This window comes from Oncorhynchus nerka, linkage group LG4 (genome assembly GCF_034236695.1).
Source record: "Oncorhynchus nerka isolate Pitt River linkage group LG4, Oner_Uvic_2.0, whole genome shotgun sequence".
NCBI lineage: Eukaryota > Metazoa > Chordata > Actinopteri > Salmoniformes > Salmonidae > Oncorhynchus > Oncorhynchus nerka.
In genome coordinates, this window is record NC_088399.1 from 73,768,900 (window position 1) to 73,786,393 (window position 17,494).

Consider the following 17,494-nt stretch of genomic DNA (forward strand, 5'->3'; position numbering starts at 1 on the left):
GCTCTGGGAGAGTGATACTAGTGGTTGTGATACAGCTGCTGGACAACCAAAGTGCAACATAACATGTGCTGTAGTGTAAATCAGATAGATGAAAAACACTTCAATGAGTCAAGTCAAGAAAATAGACATTTTCTACATGTTTGTTAGTGGTGAATAAATGTTGTTTACTTGTTTGGGGATTCATCCTCATGCAGTACTTTGATTAGCCTCTTTGTAGATGAACTAAATGGAAAACAACGCGGTGTCGGTTGGCCTTGAATAACACACTCCAAGATGATCATCATCAACAACAACATTGTCATCATCACAACCATCACTATTGTCAAACACATTGACAAAGTCATCCTTTGGTTAAAATAATGTCAAACAGGCACCAAATAACTCCATGAACACATCAAATCCGGGCAGGGGATCCTTTGATATGTGATTTCTTTACAACGTCTTTGTTGCACCACATTGCAAAGAGAAAGAGTCGTCCATTTATGGAACAGTCGCAACTCTCTCTTCTTCCCGGGCCAGCACAGGCCTTGCGGTGTGGTGCCTTGGGAGTGTCCGAAACAACGACAATGAATTTATCACAAGAGGGCAGTGCAATTACATAGAGGGTGTTCACGTGACGGGAGATCAATACGCCACAAAGCACTCAGCCATTGACTCCCGCATCCCGCCCCGTGACAAAGTAGTTCTGTGAATTTTCTCTAGAAATGGTGGGAGCGGATTATGGGAATTCTCCTATAGCCTCCCACTTTTTGATTTAGTGTCGGGCGATAGAACGGTACTGAGATATTATTAAAGAGGCATTGTTTTACAAGGTGGGCAAGAGGAGGTAATGAATGGGGAGAGACAGAGAAAGAAAGAGAGAAAGAGAGACCATTGCAAGGCATTTACAAGCTCATTAGAACAACTCACTCACTACAAGGAGACAGGACACCGTAGCATAGTACTAGAACATAGGACACCGTAGCATAGTACTAGAACATAGGACACCGTAGCATAGTACTAGAACATAGGACACCGTAGCATAGTACTAGAACATAGGACACCGTAGCATAGTACTAGAACATAGGACACCGTAGCATAGTACTAGAACATAGGACACCGTAGCATAGTACTAGAACATAGGACACCGTAGTATAGTACTAGAACATAGGACACCGTGAGCATAGTACTAGAACATAGGACACCGTAGCATAGTACTAGAACATAGGACACCGTAGCATAGTACTAGAACATAGGACACCGTAGCATAGTACTAGAACATAGGACACCGTAGCATAGTACTAGAACATAGGACACCGTAGCATAGTACTAGAACATAGGACACCGTAGCATAGTACTAGAACATAGAACACCGTAGCATAGTACTAGAACATAGGACACCGTAGCATAGTACTAGAACATAGAACACCGTAGCATAGTACTAGAACATAGAACACCGTAGCATAGTACTAGAACATAGAACACCGTAGCATAGTACTAGAACATAGAACACCGTAGCATAGTACTAGAGTATAGGACACTGTAGCATAGCTGCCTACAACCTGGTTCAAATTAGGGCAAAATAAAATAGTGGTCGACCAAGAGTCGTCGGTTCTTTCAACCAATTGATGTTTAACCAAAATATTATACCGTGTATTTTTCCACATATAGACACATTCTATGTGTTTTAATCAAATCCACTATATGCACTGAGCTTGTCTGATGCTTTAAGCAAACCGTTTGATAAAAAAATTAAGACACACAAATGACTAGCGGGGGTCCGACCGCAATTGATTTGATTGTGCCGCCTGGCTCAGACTTGTGTTACTAGCACCCATTGTCTCGCTCTCCTCCCTGCTGTAGTGACCACCACATAACAGTGTATAACCCTGCCCTCTCTGCTGCAGTGACCACCACATAACAGTGTGTATAGCCCTGTCCTCTCTGCTGTAGTGACCACCACATAACAGTGTATAGCCCTGTCCTCTCTGCTGTAGTGACCACCACATAACAGTGTATAACCCTGCCCTCTCTGCTGCAGTGACCACCACATAACAGTGTATAGCCCTGTCCTCTCTGCTGTAGTGACCACCACATAACAGTGTATAGCCCTGTCCTCTCTGCTGTAGTGACCACCACATAACAGTGTGTATAGCCCTGTCCTCTCTGCTGCAGTGACCACCACATAACAGTGTATAGCCCTGTCCTCTCTGCTGTAGTGACCACCACATAACAGTGTATAGCCCTGTCCTCTCTGCTGTAGTGACCACCACATAACAGTGTATAGCCCTGTCCTCTCTGCTGTAGTGACCACCACATAACAGTGTGTATAGCCCTGTCCTCTCTGCTGTAGTGACCACCACATAACAGTGTATAGCCCTGTCCTCTCTGCTGTAGTGACCAGCACATAACAGTGTATAACCCTGCCCTCTCTGCTGCAGTGACCACCACATAACAGTGTATAGCCCTGTCCTCTCTGCTGTAGTGACCACCACATAACAGTGTATAGCCCTGTCCTCTCTGCTGTAGTGACCACCACATAACAGTGTATAGCCCTGTCCTCTCTGCTGCAGTGACCACCACATAACAGTGTATAGCCCTGTCCTCTCTGCTGTAGTGACCACCACATAACAGTGTATAGCCCTGCCCTCTCTAATGTAGTGACCACCACATAACAGTGTATAGCCCTGTCCTCTCTTCTGTAGTGACCACCACATAACAGTGTGTATAGCCCTGTCCTCTCTGCTGTAGTGACCACCACATAACAGTGTATAACCCTGCCCTCTCTGCTGTAGTGACCACCACATAACAGTGTATAGCCCTGTCCTCTCTGCTGTAGTGACCACCACATAACAGTGTGTATAGCCCTGTCCTCTCTGCTGCAGTGACCACCACATAACAGTGTATAGCCCTGTCCTCTCTGGTGCAGTGACCACCACATAACAGTGTGTATAGCCCTGTCCTCTCTGCTGTAGTGACCACCACATAACAGTGTATAACCCTGCCCTCTCTTCTGTACATTTACATTTAAGTCATTTAGCAGACGCTCTTATCCAGAGCGACTTACAAATTGGTGCTTTCACCTTATGACATCCAGTGGAACAGCCACTTTACAATAGTGCATCTAAGTCTTTTAAGGGGGGGGTGAGAAGGATTACTTTATCCTATCCTAGGTATTCCTTAAAGAGGTGGGGTTTCAGGTGTCTCCGGAAGGTGGTGATTGACTCCGCTGTCCTGGCGTCGTGAGGGAGTTTGTTCCACCATTGGGGGGCCAGAGCAGCGAACAGTTTTGACTGGGCTGAGCGGGAACTGGAGTTCCTCAGTGGTAGGGAGGCGAGCAGGCCAGAGGTGGATGAACGCAGTGCCCTTGTTTGGGTGTAGGGCCTGATCAGAGCCTGGAGGTACTGAGGTGCCGTTCCCCTCACAGCTCCGTAGGCAAGCACCATGGTCTTGTAGCGGATGCGAGCTTCAACTGGAAGCCAGTGGAGAGAGCGGAGGAGCGGGGTGACGTGAGAGAACTTGGGAAGGTTGAACACCAGACGGGCTGTAGTGACCACCACATAACAGTGTATAGCCCTGTCCTCTCTGCTGTAGTGACCACCACATAACAGTGTATAGCCCTGTCCTCTCTTCTGTAGTGACCACCACATAACAGTGTATAGCCCTGTCCTCTCTTCTGTAGTGACCACCACATAAGTGTATAGCCCTGTCCTCTCTGCTGTAGTGACCACCACATAACAGTGTATAGCCCTGTCCTCTCTGCTGCAGTGACCACCACATAACAGTGTATAGCCCTGTCCTCTCTGCTGTAGTGAGTGTATAGCCCTGTCCTTCTCTGCTGTAGTGACCACCACATAACAGTGTATAGCCCTGTCCTCTCTGCTGTAGTGACCACCACATAACAGTGTATAGCCCTGTCCTCTCTGCTGCAGTGACCACCACATAACAGTGTATAACCCTGCCCTCTCTTCTGTAGTGACCACCACATAAGTGTAAAGCCCTGTCCTCTCTGCTGTAGTGACCACCACATAACAGTGTATAGCCCTGTCCTCTCTTCTGTAGTGACCACCACATAACAGTGTATAGCCCTGTCCTCTCTGCTGTAGTGACCACCACATAACAGTGTATAGCCCTGTCCTCTCTGCTGCAGTGACCACCACATAACAGTGTATAACCCTGCCCTCTCTTCTGTAGTGACCACCACATAAGTGTATAGCCCTGTCCTCTCTGCTGTAGTGACCACCACATAACAGTGTATAGCCCTGTCCTCTCTGCTGTAGTGACCACCACATAAGTGTATAGCCCTGTCCTCTCTTCTGTAGTGACCACCACATAACAGTGTATAGCCCTGTCCTCTCTGCTGTAGTGACCACCACATAACAGTGTATAGCCCTGTCCTCTCTGCTGCAGTGACCACCACATAACAGTGTATAGCCCTGTCCTCTCTGCTGTAGTGACCACCACATAACAGTGTATAGCCCTGTCCTCTCTGCTGTAGTGACCACCACATAACAGTGTATAGCCCTGTCCTCTCTGCTGTAGTGACCACCACATAACAGTGTATAGCCCTGTCCTCTCTGCTGCAGTGACCACCACATAACAGTGTATAGCCCTGTCCTCTCTGCTGTAGTGACCACCACATAACAGTGTATAGCCCTGTCCTCTCTGCTGTAGTGACCACCACATAAGTGTATAGCCCTGTCCTCTCTTCTGTAGTGACCACCACATAAGTGTATAGCCCTGTCCTCTCTGCTGTAGTGACCACCACATAACAGTGTATAGCCCTGTCCTCTCTGCTGTAGTGACCACCACATAACAGTGTGTATAGCCCTGTCCTCTCTGCTGTAGTGACCACCACATAACAGTGTGTATAACCCTGTCCTCTCTGCTGTAGTGACCACCACATAACAGTGTATAGCCCTGTCCTCTCTGCTGTAGTGACCACCACATAACAGTGTATAACCCTGCCCTCTCTGCTGCAGTGACCACCACATAACAGTGTATAGCCCTGTCCTCTCTGCTGTAGTGACCACCACATAACAGTGTATAGCCCTGTCCTCTCTGCTGCAGTGACCACCACATAACAGTGTATAACCCTGTCCTCTCTGCTGTAGTGACCACCACATAACAGTGTATAGCCCTGTCCTCTCTGCTGTAGTGACCACCACATAACAGTGTGTATAGCCCTGTCCTCTCTGCTGTAGTGACCACCACATAACAGTGTATAGCCCTGTCCTCTCTGCTGCAGTGACCACCACATAACAGTGTATAACCCTGTCCTCTCTGCTGTAGTGACCACCACATAACAGTGTATAGCCCTGTCCTCTCTGCTGTAGTGACCACCACATAACAGTGTATAGCCCTGTCCTCTCTGCTGTAGTGACCACCACATAACAGTGTATAGCCCTGTCCTCTCTGCTGCAGTGACCACCACATAACAGTGTATAGCCCTGTCCTCTCTGCTGCAGTGACCACCACATAACAGTGTATAACCCTGTCCTCTCTGCTGTAGTGACCACCACATAACAGTGTATAGCGCTGTCCTCTCTGCTGTAGTGACCACCACATAACAGTGTATAGCCCTGTCCTCTCTGCTGTAGTGACCACCACATAACAGTGTATAGCCCTGTCCTCTCTGCTGTAGTGACCACCACATAACCGTGTATAACCCTGTCCTCTCTTCTGTAGTGACCACCACATAACAGTGTATAGCCCTGTCCTCTCTGCTGTAGTGACCACCACATAACAGTGTATAGCCCTGTCCTCTCTGCTGCAGCTGCAACATGAATACAGCCATTTTTGACTGAAAAGTTATGTTACTGAAATCCCTAATTAGTTTAGGAAAAACATTCCCTCAACCCTTGCTCTCTTTATGTGATACATGTATGCTTCGAATGCACGTGACCATTAGGGCCTGACCTATTAGAACAAACTTAGAACAAACTCTGAGCACCGTAACACGTGACAAACACCGTAACAAAATGGATGCAGAGGACGTGACAAACAATATATAAAAGAAGGAATGGACAAGCGCTGCGTGAATATTAGGGCTATGCATCCCAAACAGTTAGATCACAATATAATTTTTCTGACCGTTTGGAACAACGTAAACAACACAAATTATATTAAAAGCGTTTTTTTTTTGCAAAGCCTTTATTACAGCAAAGGCTAAAAATAGTCACATTCATTCGTGAATGCACTTTCCGAAATGGAATGGTGTAGGCCTATTTATTGTTTAAGCGAACTAAATAAATCTTGGGTGACCAACAGGCTATCAACCCCCAAAAAAAAACTAAACAAAAAACAGTCAACTAAATGGGGTCAGCCCTAGTTCAAATACTTTGCCTGGAGCAAGGTAACCAATAGAATAGTCTAACCCCCACCCAGTTGTCACTCTAGGCAGACAAGCAAATGCTGAATGTAACTGTGAGACAGGTCTGGAGCTGTTCCCCAAGTTCACCAGTAGGGGGCCTCAGTGGGCTGAGTTTAGACATACAGATACAGAGCCAGGCAGAGTGTGTGTGTGTGTGGACTTGAGCAGTAGCACCAGGTAGAGCCTGACCCCTCTAGCCCCTGACTGACCTAACTAAGGCCCCAGCCTGCTCACTGAGGGCCTCTCCATGTGCTGTCTCTCCTTGGCCTTATGTTATGTTACAGGAAGGAAAGATATTGTCTATGATACACACACCCCTTAACAGTGTACATCTGTCTGTGTGCTGGGGCAAAAACACACACTAATTAGGATATAAGGCACCTCTGGGGGTTGGGTGATTCATCTTAGTGTGTAGTCACTGAGCTATAGGTGGGGAGGTGGGAGGGGCCACAACTGCACTGCAGAGGAAAAAGGGAATAAAAAAGGAGAGAAGGATAAGAGGAAGAAAGTGCAATCAGGAAGTGAGCGGAGCGGACACACACACTGCGGCGGAATCAGTGGGATAAGAGAAGGGAAGGAAGAAGCTAGCTGGCTGGCTGGCTAGCAGGGGAGTAATAGACTGGAGCTGCATGGCTTCTCTACCCACACAGCAGCACAGCTCAGCCCTATGCCTTTTCTCTTCTCTTTTAATGGTAGTAGAGAGAAAAAGTGAAGTCAGCAAAAACAAAATGCCACCATTAAATCATCTCAGTGGATCCTGTGTCAGGACGGTAATGGGAAACACACTCATCATCCCAAAGGTTACTGCTCTTCCAGAACCTCCCTCCTTTCTCTCCATCCTTCCCCTCTCTCCCTCCATCACCCAGTGCCCGTCTCAAATTCACTCATCCCCATGGTCGGAACACAGCTGTAGCAACCCTTCCTCACTCAATCCCTCTGCCAAGGCCTGCTCCCCTTGTGTCTCTGTGGACCCTGGGCGGAGAGGGGCTGAGAGAAGGCTGCAGCAATGAGGGATTGGGGCACTTACAGTTCTCCACGCTGTGCTGATTCCATCTCTCTGAGTCTCAACCTCGATGTGAGACAGCTGCCAGTCTGTCTGTCTTTCTACTGGGCCCAACACAGGGTACTTCCCCCTCCAGTCCTGGATTCAAATACCATTGGAAATGTTTGAAATACTTCAGCGTTTGCTTTAGCCTTCCTAGAGTGCCAGATGGGCAGGGTTTGCACTTTTGGAACTATTCTATTGGTCCAATAAGCCAGGCAAGCTCAATTAAACCCATCTCTACTGAATCCAGGTCTGGGCCCAGCATGGAGAGTGTCTCTCTGACTATTTTCTGTTGCTGCTGCCTATCCGTCTAGTGCCAGACACATTGGAGGCTTTTGTTAACCAGATTGTACACAAAAGCCTCTATTCTCCCTCTCTATCTGGCACTGTGTGTGAGGGAGGAAGAGAGAAGAGAGAGCGGTGAATTGGTGCAGGAACAGGAGAGGCCACAGAATCGGGGCTTAGCTGAAATAAACAGATCAACTTTGTCGCGAAGAGAAGGAGAGAAAGAGAGGGAGAGAAAGAGACCACCGCCTACTCTCCTCTTCTCACCAGCTCTACTGGCCTGTTAACGGTCAGCAGCCGACGAGGGGGCACTTCCCCCGTGATAAATCAGAGATGGCAGAAGGCGTTAGACGCACAAACGGACCGCTGCCCGCCATCGACATGGCCACCGACACACCTTTACAACAATTAATTAGCTGTCTAACTCTCATTTATCACTATGGCAATAAGGTGAAAAAGTCAAGAGTTTATTAAAGCTCTGCTGTAATGATGAGGGCCATAGGGGCTGGGAGTTCGGGATACTTCACATTCACACATATCATGAGAGCAGCAACATTCTTACTCCATACAGTATATCACAGTTACTGTATGAATTTCTACCAAATGTGGTAATACCACAACATGTTAGAAATAATTACATATAGAAATATACAAATAATACTAATCACATATATGTGTGTTTATGTGTGTAAAAAAATAGTAGCATAAAGGCATGTATTGTAAACAAATATGTAAACAATTAATATGCCTAGCAAGGAGTCCTTTAAGGTTCCTACACAAAAGTGAGCTTAACTCAATTTCTTCACAATACAGTAATAACAAAAGGCGTATTGCGATATAAAATCAAGAATGAATGCACAAATAAGACACAAAAAAGCATGGACTTCAATCAATCAATAAATACTGTACACACCGATCACACAACACAGCTACCAGGTGTTCATTCACACACTCTAAACGGATGGAACACACCACGTATTGCCATGTACATTTACTGTAGGCTACAGTCAGATACACAGTTGGCCATAGCCTAACCCTTGGTCTGATGGTTATATATATACAGAGCCAGAGCTAAGGTTAGTAGAAGTAGGGTTACCTGGTTAGCTGTAGTATGGTAGGGTTAGCTGGTTAACTGTAGTAGGGTAGGGTTAGCTGGTTAACTGTAGTAGGGTAGGGTTAGCTGTAGTAGGGTAGGGTTAGCTGGAGTAGGGTTAGCTGGTTAGCTGTAGTAGGGTAGGGTAGGGCTAGCTGGAGTAGGGTTAGCTGGAGTAGGGTTAGCTGGTTTGGGTAGGGTTAGCTGTAGTCGGGTAGGGTTAGCTGTAGTAGGGTAGGGTTAGCTGTAGTAGGGTAGGGTTAGCTGGAGTATGGTTAGCTGGTTAGCTGTAGTAGGGTAGGGTAGGGTTAGCTGGAGTAGGGTAGGGTTAGCTGGAGTAGGGTAGGGTTAGCTGTAGTAGGGTAGGGTTAGCTGGAGTAGGGTTAGCTGGAGTAGGGTAGGGTTAGCTGGAGTAGGGTTAACTGTTTAGCTGTAGTAGGGTAGGGTAGGGTTAGCTGTAGTAGGGTAGGGTTAGCTGGAGTAGGGGTAGCTGGTTAGCTGGAGTAGGGTAGGGTTAGCTGTAGTAGGGTTAGCTGTAGTAGGGTAGGGTAGGGTTAGCTGGAGTAGGGTTAGCTGTAGAAGGGTAGGGTTAGCTGGAGTAGGGGTAGCTGGTTAGCTGGAGTAGGGTAGGGTTAGCTGTAGTAGGGTAGGATTAGCTGGAGTATCTAGTTAGCTGGAGTAGGGGTAGCTGGTTAGCTGTAGTAGGGTAGGGTTAGTTGGAGTAGGGTTAGCTGTAGTAGGGTTGGCTTTAGTAGGGTTAGCTGGAGTAGGGTTAGCTGGAGTAAGGTTAGCTGGTTAACTATAGTAGGGTAGGGTTAGTTGGAGTAGGGTTAGCTGTAGTAGGGTTGGCTTTAGTAGGGTTAACTGGAATAGAATTAGCTGGAGTAGGGTTAGCTGGAGTAAGGTTAGCTGGTTAGCTATAGTAGGGTAGGGTTAGTTGGAGTAGGGTTAGCTGTAGTAGGGTTGGCTTTAGTATGGTTAACTGGAATATGATTAGCTGTAGTAGGGTTGGCTTTAGTAGGGTTAACTGGAATAGGATTAGCTGGAGTAGGGTTAGCTGGAGTAAGGTTAGCTGGTTAGCTATAGTAGGGTAGGGTTAGTTGGAGTAGGGTTAGCTGTAGTAGGGTTGGCTTTAGTATGGTTAACTGGAATAGGATTAGCTGGAGTAGGTTTAGCTGGAGTAAGGTTAGCTGGTTAGCTATAGTAGGGTAGGGTTAGTTGGAGTAGGGTTAGCTGTAGTAGGGTTGGCTTTAGTAGGGTTAACTGGAATAGGATTAGCTGGAGTAGGTTTAGCTGGAGTAAGGTTAGCTGGTTAGCTGTAGTAGGGTAGGGTTAGTTGGAGTAGGGTTAGCTGTAGTAGGGTTGGCTTTAGTAGGGTTAACTGGAATAGGGTTAGCTGGAGTAGGTTTAGCTGGAGTAAGGTTAGCTGGTTAGCTGTAGTAGGGTAGGGTTAGTTGGAGTAGGGTTAGCTGTAGTAGGGTTGGCTTTAGTAGGGTTAACTGGAATAGGATTAGCTGGAGTAGGGTTAGCTGTAGTAGGGTTGGCTTTAGTAGGGTTAACTGGAATAGGGTTAGCTGGAGTAGGTTTAGCTGGAGTAAGGTTAGCTGGTTAGCTGTAGTAGGGTAGGGTTAGTTGGAGTAGGGTTAGCTGTAGTAGGGTTGGCTTTAGTAGGGTTAACTGGAATAGGGTTAGCTGGAGTAGGTTTAGCTGGAGTAAGGTTAGCTGGTTAGCTGTAGTAGGGTAGGGTTAGTTGGAGTAGGGTTAGCTGTAGTAGGGTTGGCTTTAGTAGGGTTAACTGGAATAGGATTAGCTGGAGTAGGGTTAGCTGGAGTAAGGTTAGCTGGTTAGCTATAGTAGGGTAGGGTTAGTTGGAGTAGGGTTAGCTGGAGTAGGGTTGGCTTTAGTAGGGTTAACTGGAATAGGATTAGCTGGAGTAAGGTTAGCTGGTTAGCTGGTTAGCTGTAGTAGGGTAGGGTTAGTTGGAGTAGGGTTAGCTGGAGTAGGGGTAGCTGGTTAGCTGTAGTAGGGTAGGGTTAGTTGGAGTAGGGTTAGCTGTAGTAGGGTTGGCTTTAGTAGGGTTAACTGGAATAGGATTAGCTGGAGTAGGGTTAACTGGAGTAAGGTTAGCTGAAAGTAGGGTTAACTGCAGTAGGGTTAGTTGCATTAGGGTTAGCTGGAGTAGGGTTAGCTGGTTAGCTGTAGTAGAGTTAGCTGGTTAGATATAGTAGGGTTAGCTGGTTGATTGTAGTAGAGTTAGCTGGTTAGCTGTAGTAGGGTTAGCTAGAGGCTGTAGCTCATGGACAGTCCTTTTTTTGAGGAGGAGACAGAAGAGGATGAGAAGGATGAGGAGGGCTCGTGGGGGTGACATGACGTGGTGAGTGACCAGGTCATCCTGTACAGGCATCTCTAATCTCCACAGGAAAACTACCAAACCACCATATTTATTTCCTCAGCAGATTTTCCAGTGGACCTAAGCATTGTGAGGTTTTGCAGCTCCCAGAGCCATGGATATAGGGTCCCCAGACAGATGGGCAGAAGAGAGGAGTAGTGACATAGAGGGTCCTGGGATGGGGGAGATGAGCGGAGGAGTGACATGTGAGGGCAAACTGTGACACTTCTGTCAAGGACCCTGACAGACAGACCACATGGCAGCTGCTCAGTTGACAGCACTCACTATGGGGCACTGGGGAGACGCGTGCACACACACACTTCCAATAGAACTCAGAGTTAAACTGTTATTTTAAAAATATTAAAGAGAGAGTTTTTAGGGTGACTAAAAACCTACTGTACACACACATTCACATTAGAAGTTACAATAACCATTACTACGAATGTTGCTATTTTCAATATGTTAAACCTTATCTAAGCAGCTACTTACAGTACTTCTCAAACACCAGAAAGGAAAATCATTCTACTAAAAATCACTACTTTTCCTCTACTCTATAAAGTTCTACTTGATGACAACACAACACTAGAAGAAGATGATGAGAGCTTAAGTTCAAGTGCATCTCCATTTAAAGGCCTTTACTGAGGAAAACACTATGTGATTGGACCACAAATGACTCGAGTCAATACAACTGATTGGATGTGGTGATAAGATGCTTAGGGAGGTCAAAGGAGTGAAGTGCCAACATAGAATGGATGAGAGAGGGAATGGGGCTGAGGAGAGAGTGAAGAGACAGGGGTAGAGAAACAGAAAAGGGAACAAGGGAGACAAAAAAAGGGGAAGAGAAGAAGCACCATTGTTAGAGGAATAGAGAGGAGCAGACAGACAGGTAACCAATGAGATGCTTCTAGTAATATTGTTCAGTTTCAGAATCACTCCTTACTCTAGATAGACCTTAGTCCTTAGAGATGGACTCTTAGAGTTGGCAGTAATGATCATAAAGGGCCTGTTGTTTCTTCCAAGAATGACCAGTTCAGTAATACTGAACCTTCCAAAGTATTTTAGAATTCATCAAAGGTCATTTCCATTTCTGCCTCTCTCCCTCAATTTTAATTGGACGGCCAGTAGAAGGTCCAATTTGGGTCACGAAGAAGACCGTGGTTGGAAGGTCAAAGATGGCCATCTGATCCCACACCGTCGCTGTCATTCTTCCACGTAATTAAGTCCCTCTCTGCCTCTAAGCCAAAGGTCTGCTTCTCTCTCTCATCTGTCCAGCTGTGTCAAGGTGTGGGGAGGTGAGGAGAGGTGTCTGCCCTGGCTCTCACAACCTGTGCAATGCAAAGATAGAAAGAGTCAGGGCAGGCAGCACACCTCACAGCCCCCGACCTCCTTAACCTATAAAACACTGACAGAACCACACATTATTAGCTCAACCTTACATACACTAATAATACCAAATACAGCTCACATAAAGAACCCTACGTTAAGTGGATAAATTAAGTCAATTCTAACAAATTATTAAGTGAATAAAGCATACAGTTTCTGTTGAAATGAGCCAATGACAGTGCCAGTTTGTAAGCCAAATATAACGCAATTAAGGGTGGTCTACCTCATAAATAAATACACTCTGATGAATCAGTCAGTCTACAGTGTGTAAATGCTGACTGCTGTAATTCACACACTACTGCAGCGGGAGATATCAGACTGTTCACTACATCTTGATGAAGTGTGTAAATGTAGGTGGTTGTTCAATACAGGTGTTCTACAGAGCTGCTGGCCTCAGCCCCTCTCACCAGCCCCCTCATCGTGGCCTTCTGCCTACGCAAAGGCAACCAAGGCCTACTAATGAAGACTGAACATTAAATCATCAGGAGGATATGGTTCCACACACGCACGCACACACACACACACCCTTCCAACCTCCCATTCCATGGCGACACCCACATTATCCCACACACCACCCTTTTCACATACAGTACCAGTCAAAAGTTGACACACCTACTCATTCAAGAGTTTTTCTTTATTTTTACTATTTTCTACATTGTAGAATAAAAGTCCAGACATCAACACTAGGGAATCATGTAGTAACAAAAAAAGTGTTAAACACATCCAAATATATTTTAGATTCTTCAAAGTAGCCACCCGTAGCCTTGATGATAGCTTTCCACACTCTTGGCATTCTCTCAACCAGCTTCATGAGGAATATTTTCCAACAGTCTTGAAGGAGTTCCCACATATGCTGAGCACTTGTTGGCTGCTTTTTCACTCTGCGGTCCAATTCATCCCAAACCATCTCATTTGGGTTGAGGTCGGGTGATTGTGGAAGCCAGGTCATCTGATGCATGACTCCATTACTCTCCTTCATGGTCAAATAGCCCTTACAGAGCCTGGAGGTGTGTTTTGGGTCACTGTCCTTATGAAAAACAAATTATAGTCCCACAAACCAGATGGGATGGCTTATCGCTGCAGAATGCTGTGGTAGCCATGATGGTTAAGTGTGCCTTGGATTCTAAATAAATCCTAGACAGTGTCACCAGCAAAGCACGCCCACACAGTCACACCTCATCCTCCATGCTTCACAGTGGGAACCACACAGTGGGATCCACACAACCACACATTCACCTACATCTCACAAAGACACAGCCTCATCAGACCAAAGGACAGATTTCCACTGGTCTACTGTCCATTGCTCATGTTTCTTGTTCCAAATAAGTCTCTTCTTCTTATTGTTGTCCTTCAGTAGTGGTTTCTTTGTAGCAATTCGACCATGAAGGCCTGCTTCACACAGTCTCCTCTGAACAGTTGATGTTGAGATGTGTCTGTTACTTGAACTCTGTGAAGCATTTATTTGGGCTGCAATCTTTTTTTTAAATTTTTTTATTTCACCTTTATTTAACCAGGTAGGCTAGTTGAGAACAAGTTCTCATTTACAATTGCGACCTGGCCAAGATAAAGCAAAGCAGTTCGACACATACAACGACACAGAGTTACACATGGAGTAAAACAAAACATACAGTCAATAATACAGTAAAAAAAAAAAAAACAAGTCTATATACAATGTGAGCAAATTAGGTGAGAAGGGAGGTAAAGGCAAAAAAGGCCATGGTGGCAAAGTAAATACAATATAGCAAGTAAAACACTGGAATGGTAGTAATGCAATGGAAGAATGTGCAAAGTAGAAATAAAAATAATGGGGTGCAAAGGAGCAAAATAAATAAATAAATTAAATACAGTTAGGAAAGAGGTAGTTGTTTGGGCTAAATTATAGGTGGGCTATGTACAGGTGCAGTAATCTGTAAGATGCTCTGACAGTTGGTGTTTAAAGCTAGTGAGGGAGATAAGTGTTTCCAATTTAAGAGATTTTTGTAGTTCGTTCCAGTCATTGGCAGCAGAGAACTGGAAGGAGAGGCGGCCAAAGAAAGAATTGGTTTTGGGGGTGACTAGAGAGATATACCTGCTGGAGCGTGTGCTACAGGTGGGAGATGCTATGGTGACCAGCGAGCTGAGATAAGGGGGACTTTACCTAGCAGGGTCTTGTAGATGACATGGAGCCAGTGGGTTTGGCGACGAGTATGAAGCGAGGGCCAGCCAACGAGAGCGTACAGGTCGCAATGGTGGGTAGTATATGGGGCTTTGGTGACAAACGGATAGCACTGTGATAGACTGCATCCAATTTGTTGAGTAGGGTATTGGAGGCTATTTTGTAAATGACATCGCCAAAGTCGAGGATTGGTAGGATGGTCAATTTTACAAGGGTATGTTTGGCAGCATGAGTGAAGGATGCTTTGTTGCGAAATAGGAAGCCAATTCTAGATTTAACTTTGGATTGGAGATGTTTGATATGGGTCTGGAAGGAGAGTTTACAGTCTAACCAGACACCTAAGTATTTGTAGTTGTCCACGTATTCTAAGTCAGAGCCGTCCAGAGTAGTGATGTTGGACAGGCGGGTAGGTGCAGGTAGCGATCGGTTGAAGAGCATGCATTTAGTTTTACTTGTATTTAAGAGCAATTGGAGGCCATGGAAGGAGAGTTGTATGGCATTGAAGCTTGCCTGGAGGGTTGTTAACACAGTGTCCAAAGAAGGGCCGGAAGTATACAGAATGGTGTCGTCTGCGTAGAGGTGGATCAGAGACTCACCAGCAGCAAGAGCAACATCATTGATGTATACAGAGAAGAGAGTCGGTCCAAGAATTGAACCCTGTGGCACCCCCATAGAGACTGCCAGAGGTCCGGACAGCAGACCCTCCGATTTGACACACTGAACTCTATCAGAGAAGTAGTTGGTGAACCAGGCGAGGCAATCATTTGAGAAACCAAGGCTATCTGAGGTGCAGTTAACTCTAATGAACTTATCTTCTGCAGCAGAGGTAACTCTGGGTCTTCCTTTCCTGTGGCGGTCCTCATGAGAGCCAGTTTCATGATAGTACTTGATGGTTTTTGCGACTGCACTTGAAGAAACTTTCTTGAAATGTTACGTATTGACTGACCTTCATGATGATGGACTGTCGTTTCTCTTTGCTTATTTGAGCTGTTCTTCCCATAATATGGACTTGGTCTTTTACCAAATAGGGATATCGTCTGTATACCACCCCTACCTTGTCACAACACAACTGATTGACTCAAACACATTAAGAAGGAAAGACATTCCACAAATGAACTTTTAACAAGGCACACCTGTTAATTGAAATGCATTTCAGGTGATTACCTCATGAAGCTGGTTGAGAGAATGCCAAGAGTGTGCAAAGCTGTCATCAAGGCAAAGGGTGGCTACTTTGAAGAATCTCAGAAATGAAATATATTTTGATTTATTTAACACTTTTTTTTGGTTACTACATGATTCCATATGTGTTATTTCATAGTTTTGATGTCTTCACTATTATTACACAATGTAGAAAATAGTAAAAATAAAGAAAAAACCTTGAATGAGTAGGTGTGTCCAAACGTTTGACTGGTACACACAAACACACGCAGTGACCCACCTGACGAGGTTCTCGTTGTCCCCAGGTCCTTTGCAGGATGTACAGTCGGTCCTAGTGTCGTCTGCTTTAGGTGTCTTCTTCTGCATCGCAGACTGGCGCTGATGCCGCTCCCGTAGAGCCGGTTCCTATGGAAACACAGGCTGATTAGACCCGACACTGCCGTGTGTGTGTGTGTGTGTGGTAATGGCTGGGAAGAAAGAGTACTATGCAGGCTAATAGAGTGAATAGAGTAGTCCCGTAAGTAACACAGGGGATGTGTATAGTATTAGTTCTGAGTGTGTTAGGGAGGTTAGGAGATGTAGGAATGTTTAGTAACACATTTAGACCAATTACATACCTGCACCTCAAACTTTTCTTCTTCAAAGACGGACACCCTCTTCCTCTTCTGTCCTCTGGTTCTCTGTGGAATACAGAACAGCATGTTCGGTTCATTTCGGACCCTTTTAACGAAGCTAGATTTTTGTGCTAATTGATTGATCTGTGTGAATTGATGAGAGATAATTGACCTGAGCTCTGGTCAGTCTCATGATCCTTGTGAAAGGTTATCAGCTAGCCATGCAAGGCACAAGGTCACAACAAGGTCGCAATATTTCTCTACTTTGAGTTGTTGAGTGGTCAGGCAAATCTTTAGTTTTTGGTATTTTGTCTGTGAGAATCTGTCAAAATAATAATTTGACTTAATTAGAGATATGCTCCACAAGCTATTAGCAGCATCAGAAAAATCGAACTTTATTTGTAGCTTCCCTGTTCTCGAAAAGATTCTGGAGCCCGTGGAAGTTTGTTTATGATGCCTTCTGCTCCCTCAGCTGATTAATCAGATTGTCAAACAAAGAAAACCCACTGTGGTCTCTGCCTTTTGCTACAATAGAACAGAACGCATAAACTGTTTCCAAATACATGTTTTGTTTGTTTGTCCTGTATTTAATCCTCTATTGCCCAGTGAGCTGGTGTTTTGTTTTACCTCTGGACATACAAGACAAGAGAGCCACACAGTGCTGTCTGTGGACTAGGTTCTATTCAACTGCACGAGAGAGAGTGAGAAAGAGAGGGGTGGGATAGACAGAGCGATAGAGAGAGAAGGGAGAGAAAGAGCTGTGGCGATATGGCTGCTCCCTCCCTCACTCCCTTTCTCCCTCCACCTCTTCATGGAACCCACTTATCTACAGCCACCATACCCTGATCCTCCTCCGATATACCACCCCAGCCTTGCTTCCCCCCCGCCTCCCTATTCTCCCTCCCAGTCTCAGCTCCCCGAAAAAACACAACAGATATTCATCAGAGAAGAGGGAAGAAAAACACTCTCCAGTCCTCTTCCATTTTATTTCCCCCCAGTCTTTTGTTTTTAGACTGTCAA

At 45.6% G+C, this 17,494-nt stretch overlaps 1 protein-coding gene across 5 annotated transcripts in view; it reads right to left on the reverse strand.

Annotated features, from left to right (window-relative positions):
• The window catches only part of LOC115129042 (PHD finger protein 14-like), a 187,619-nt gene that overhangs the window by 82,474 nt on the left and 87,651 nt on the right, over nt 1-17,494 (reverse strand). For 4 of the 5 annotated variants that reach the window (XM_065017824.1, XM_065017822.1, XM_065017823.1 and 1 more), the window contains 2 exons: nt 16,478-16,540; nt 16,141-16,265 (listed from right to left, as the gene is read on the reverse strand). In XM_065017824.1, coding sequence (XP_064873896.1) covers nt 16,141-16,265; nt 16,478-16,540 — 188 coding nt within the window. Of the gene's footprint in view, nt 1-8,128; nt 12,490-16,140; nt 16,266-16,477; nt 16,541-17,494 lie in introns of those variants that run through there. The other variant, XM_065017825.1, reaches the window with a different exon arrangement.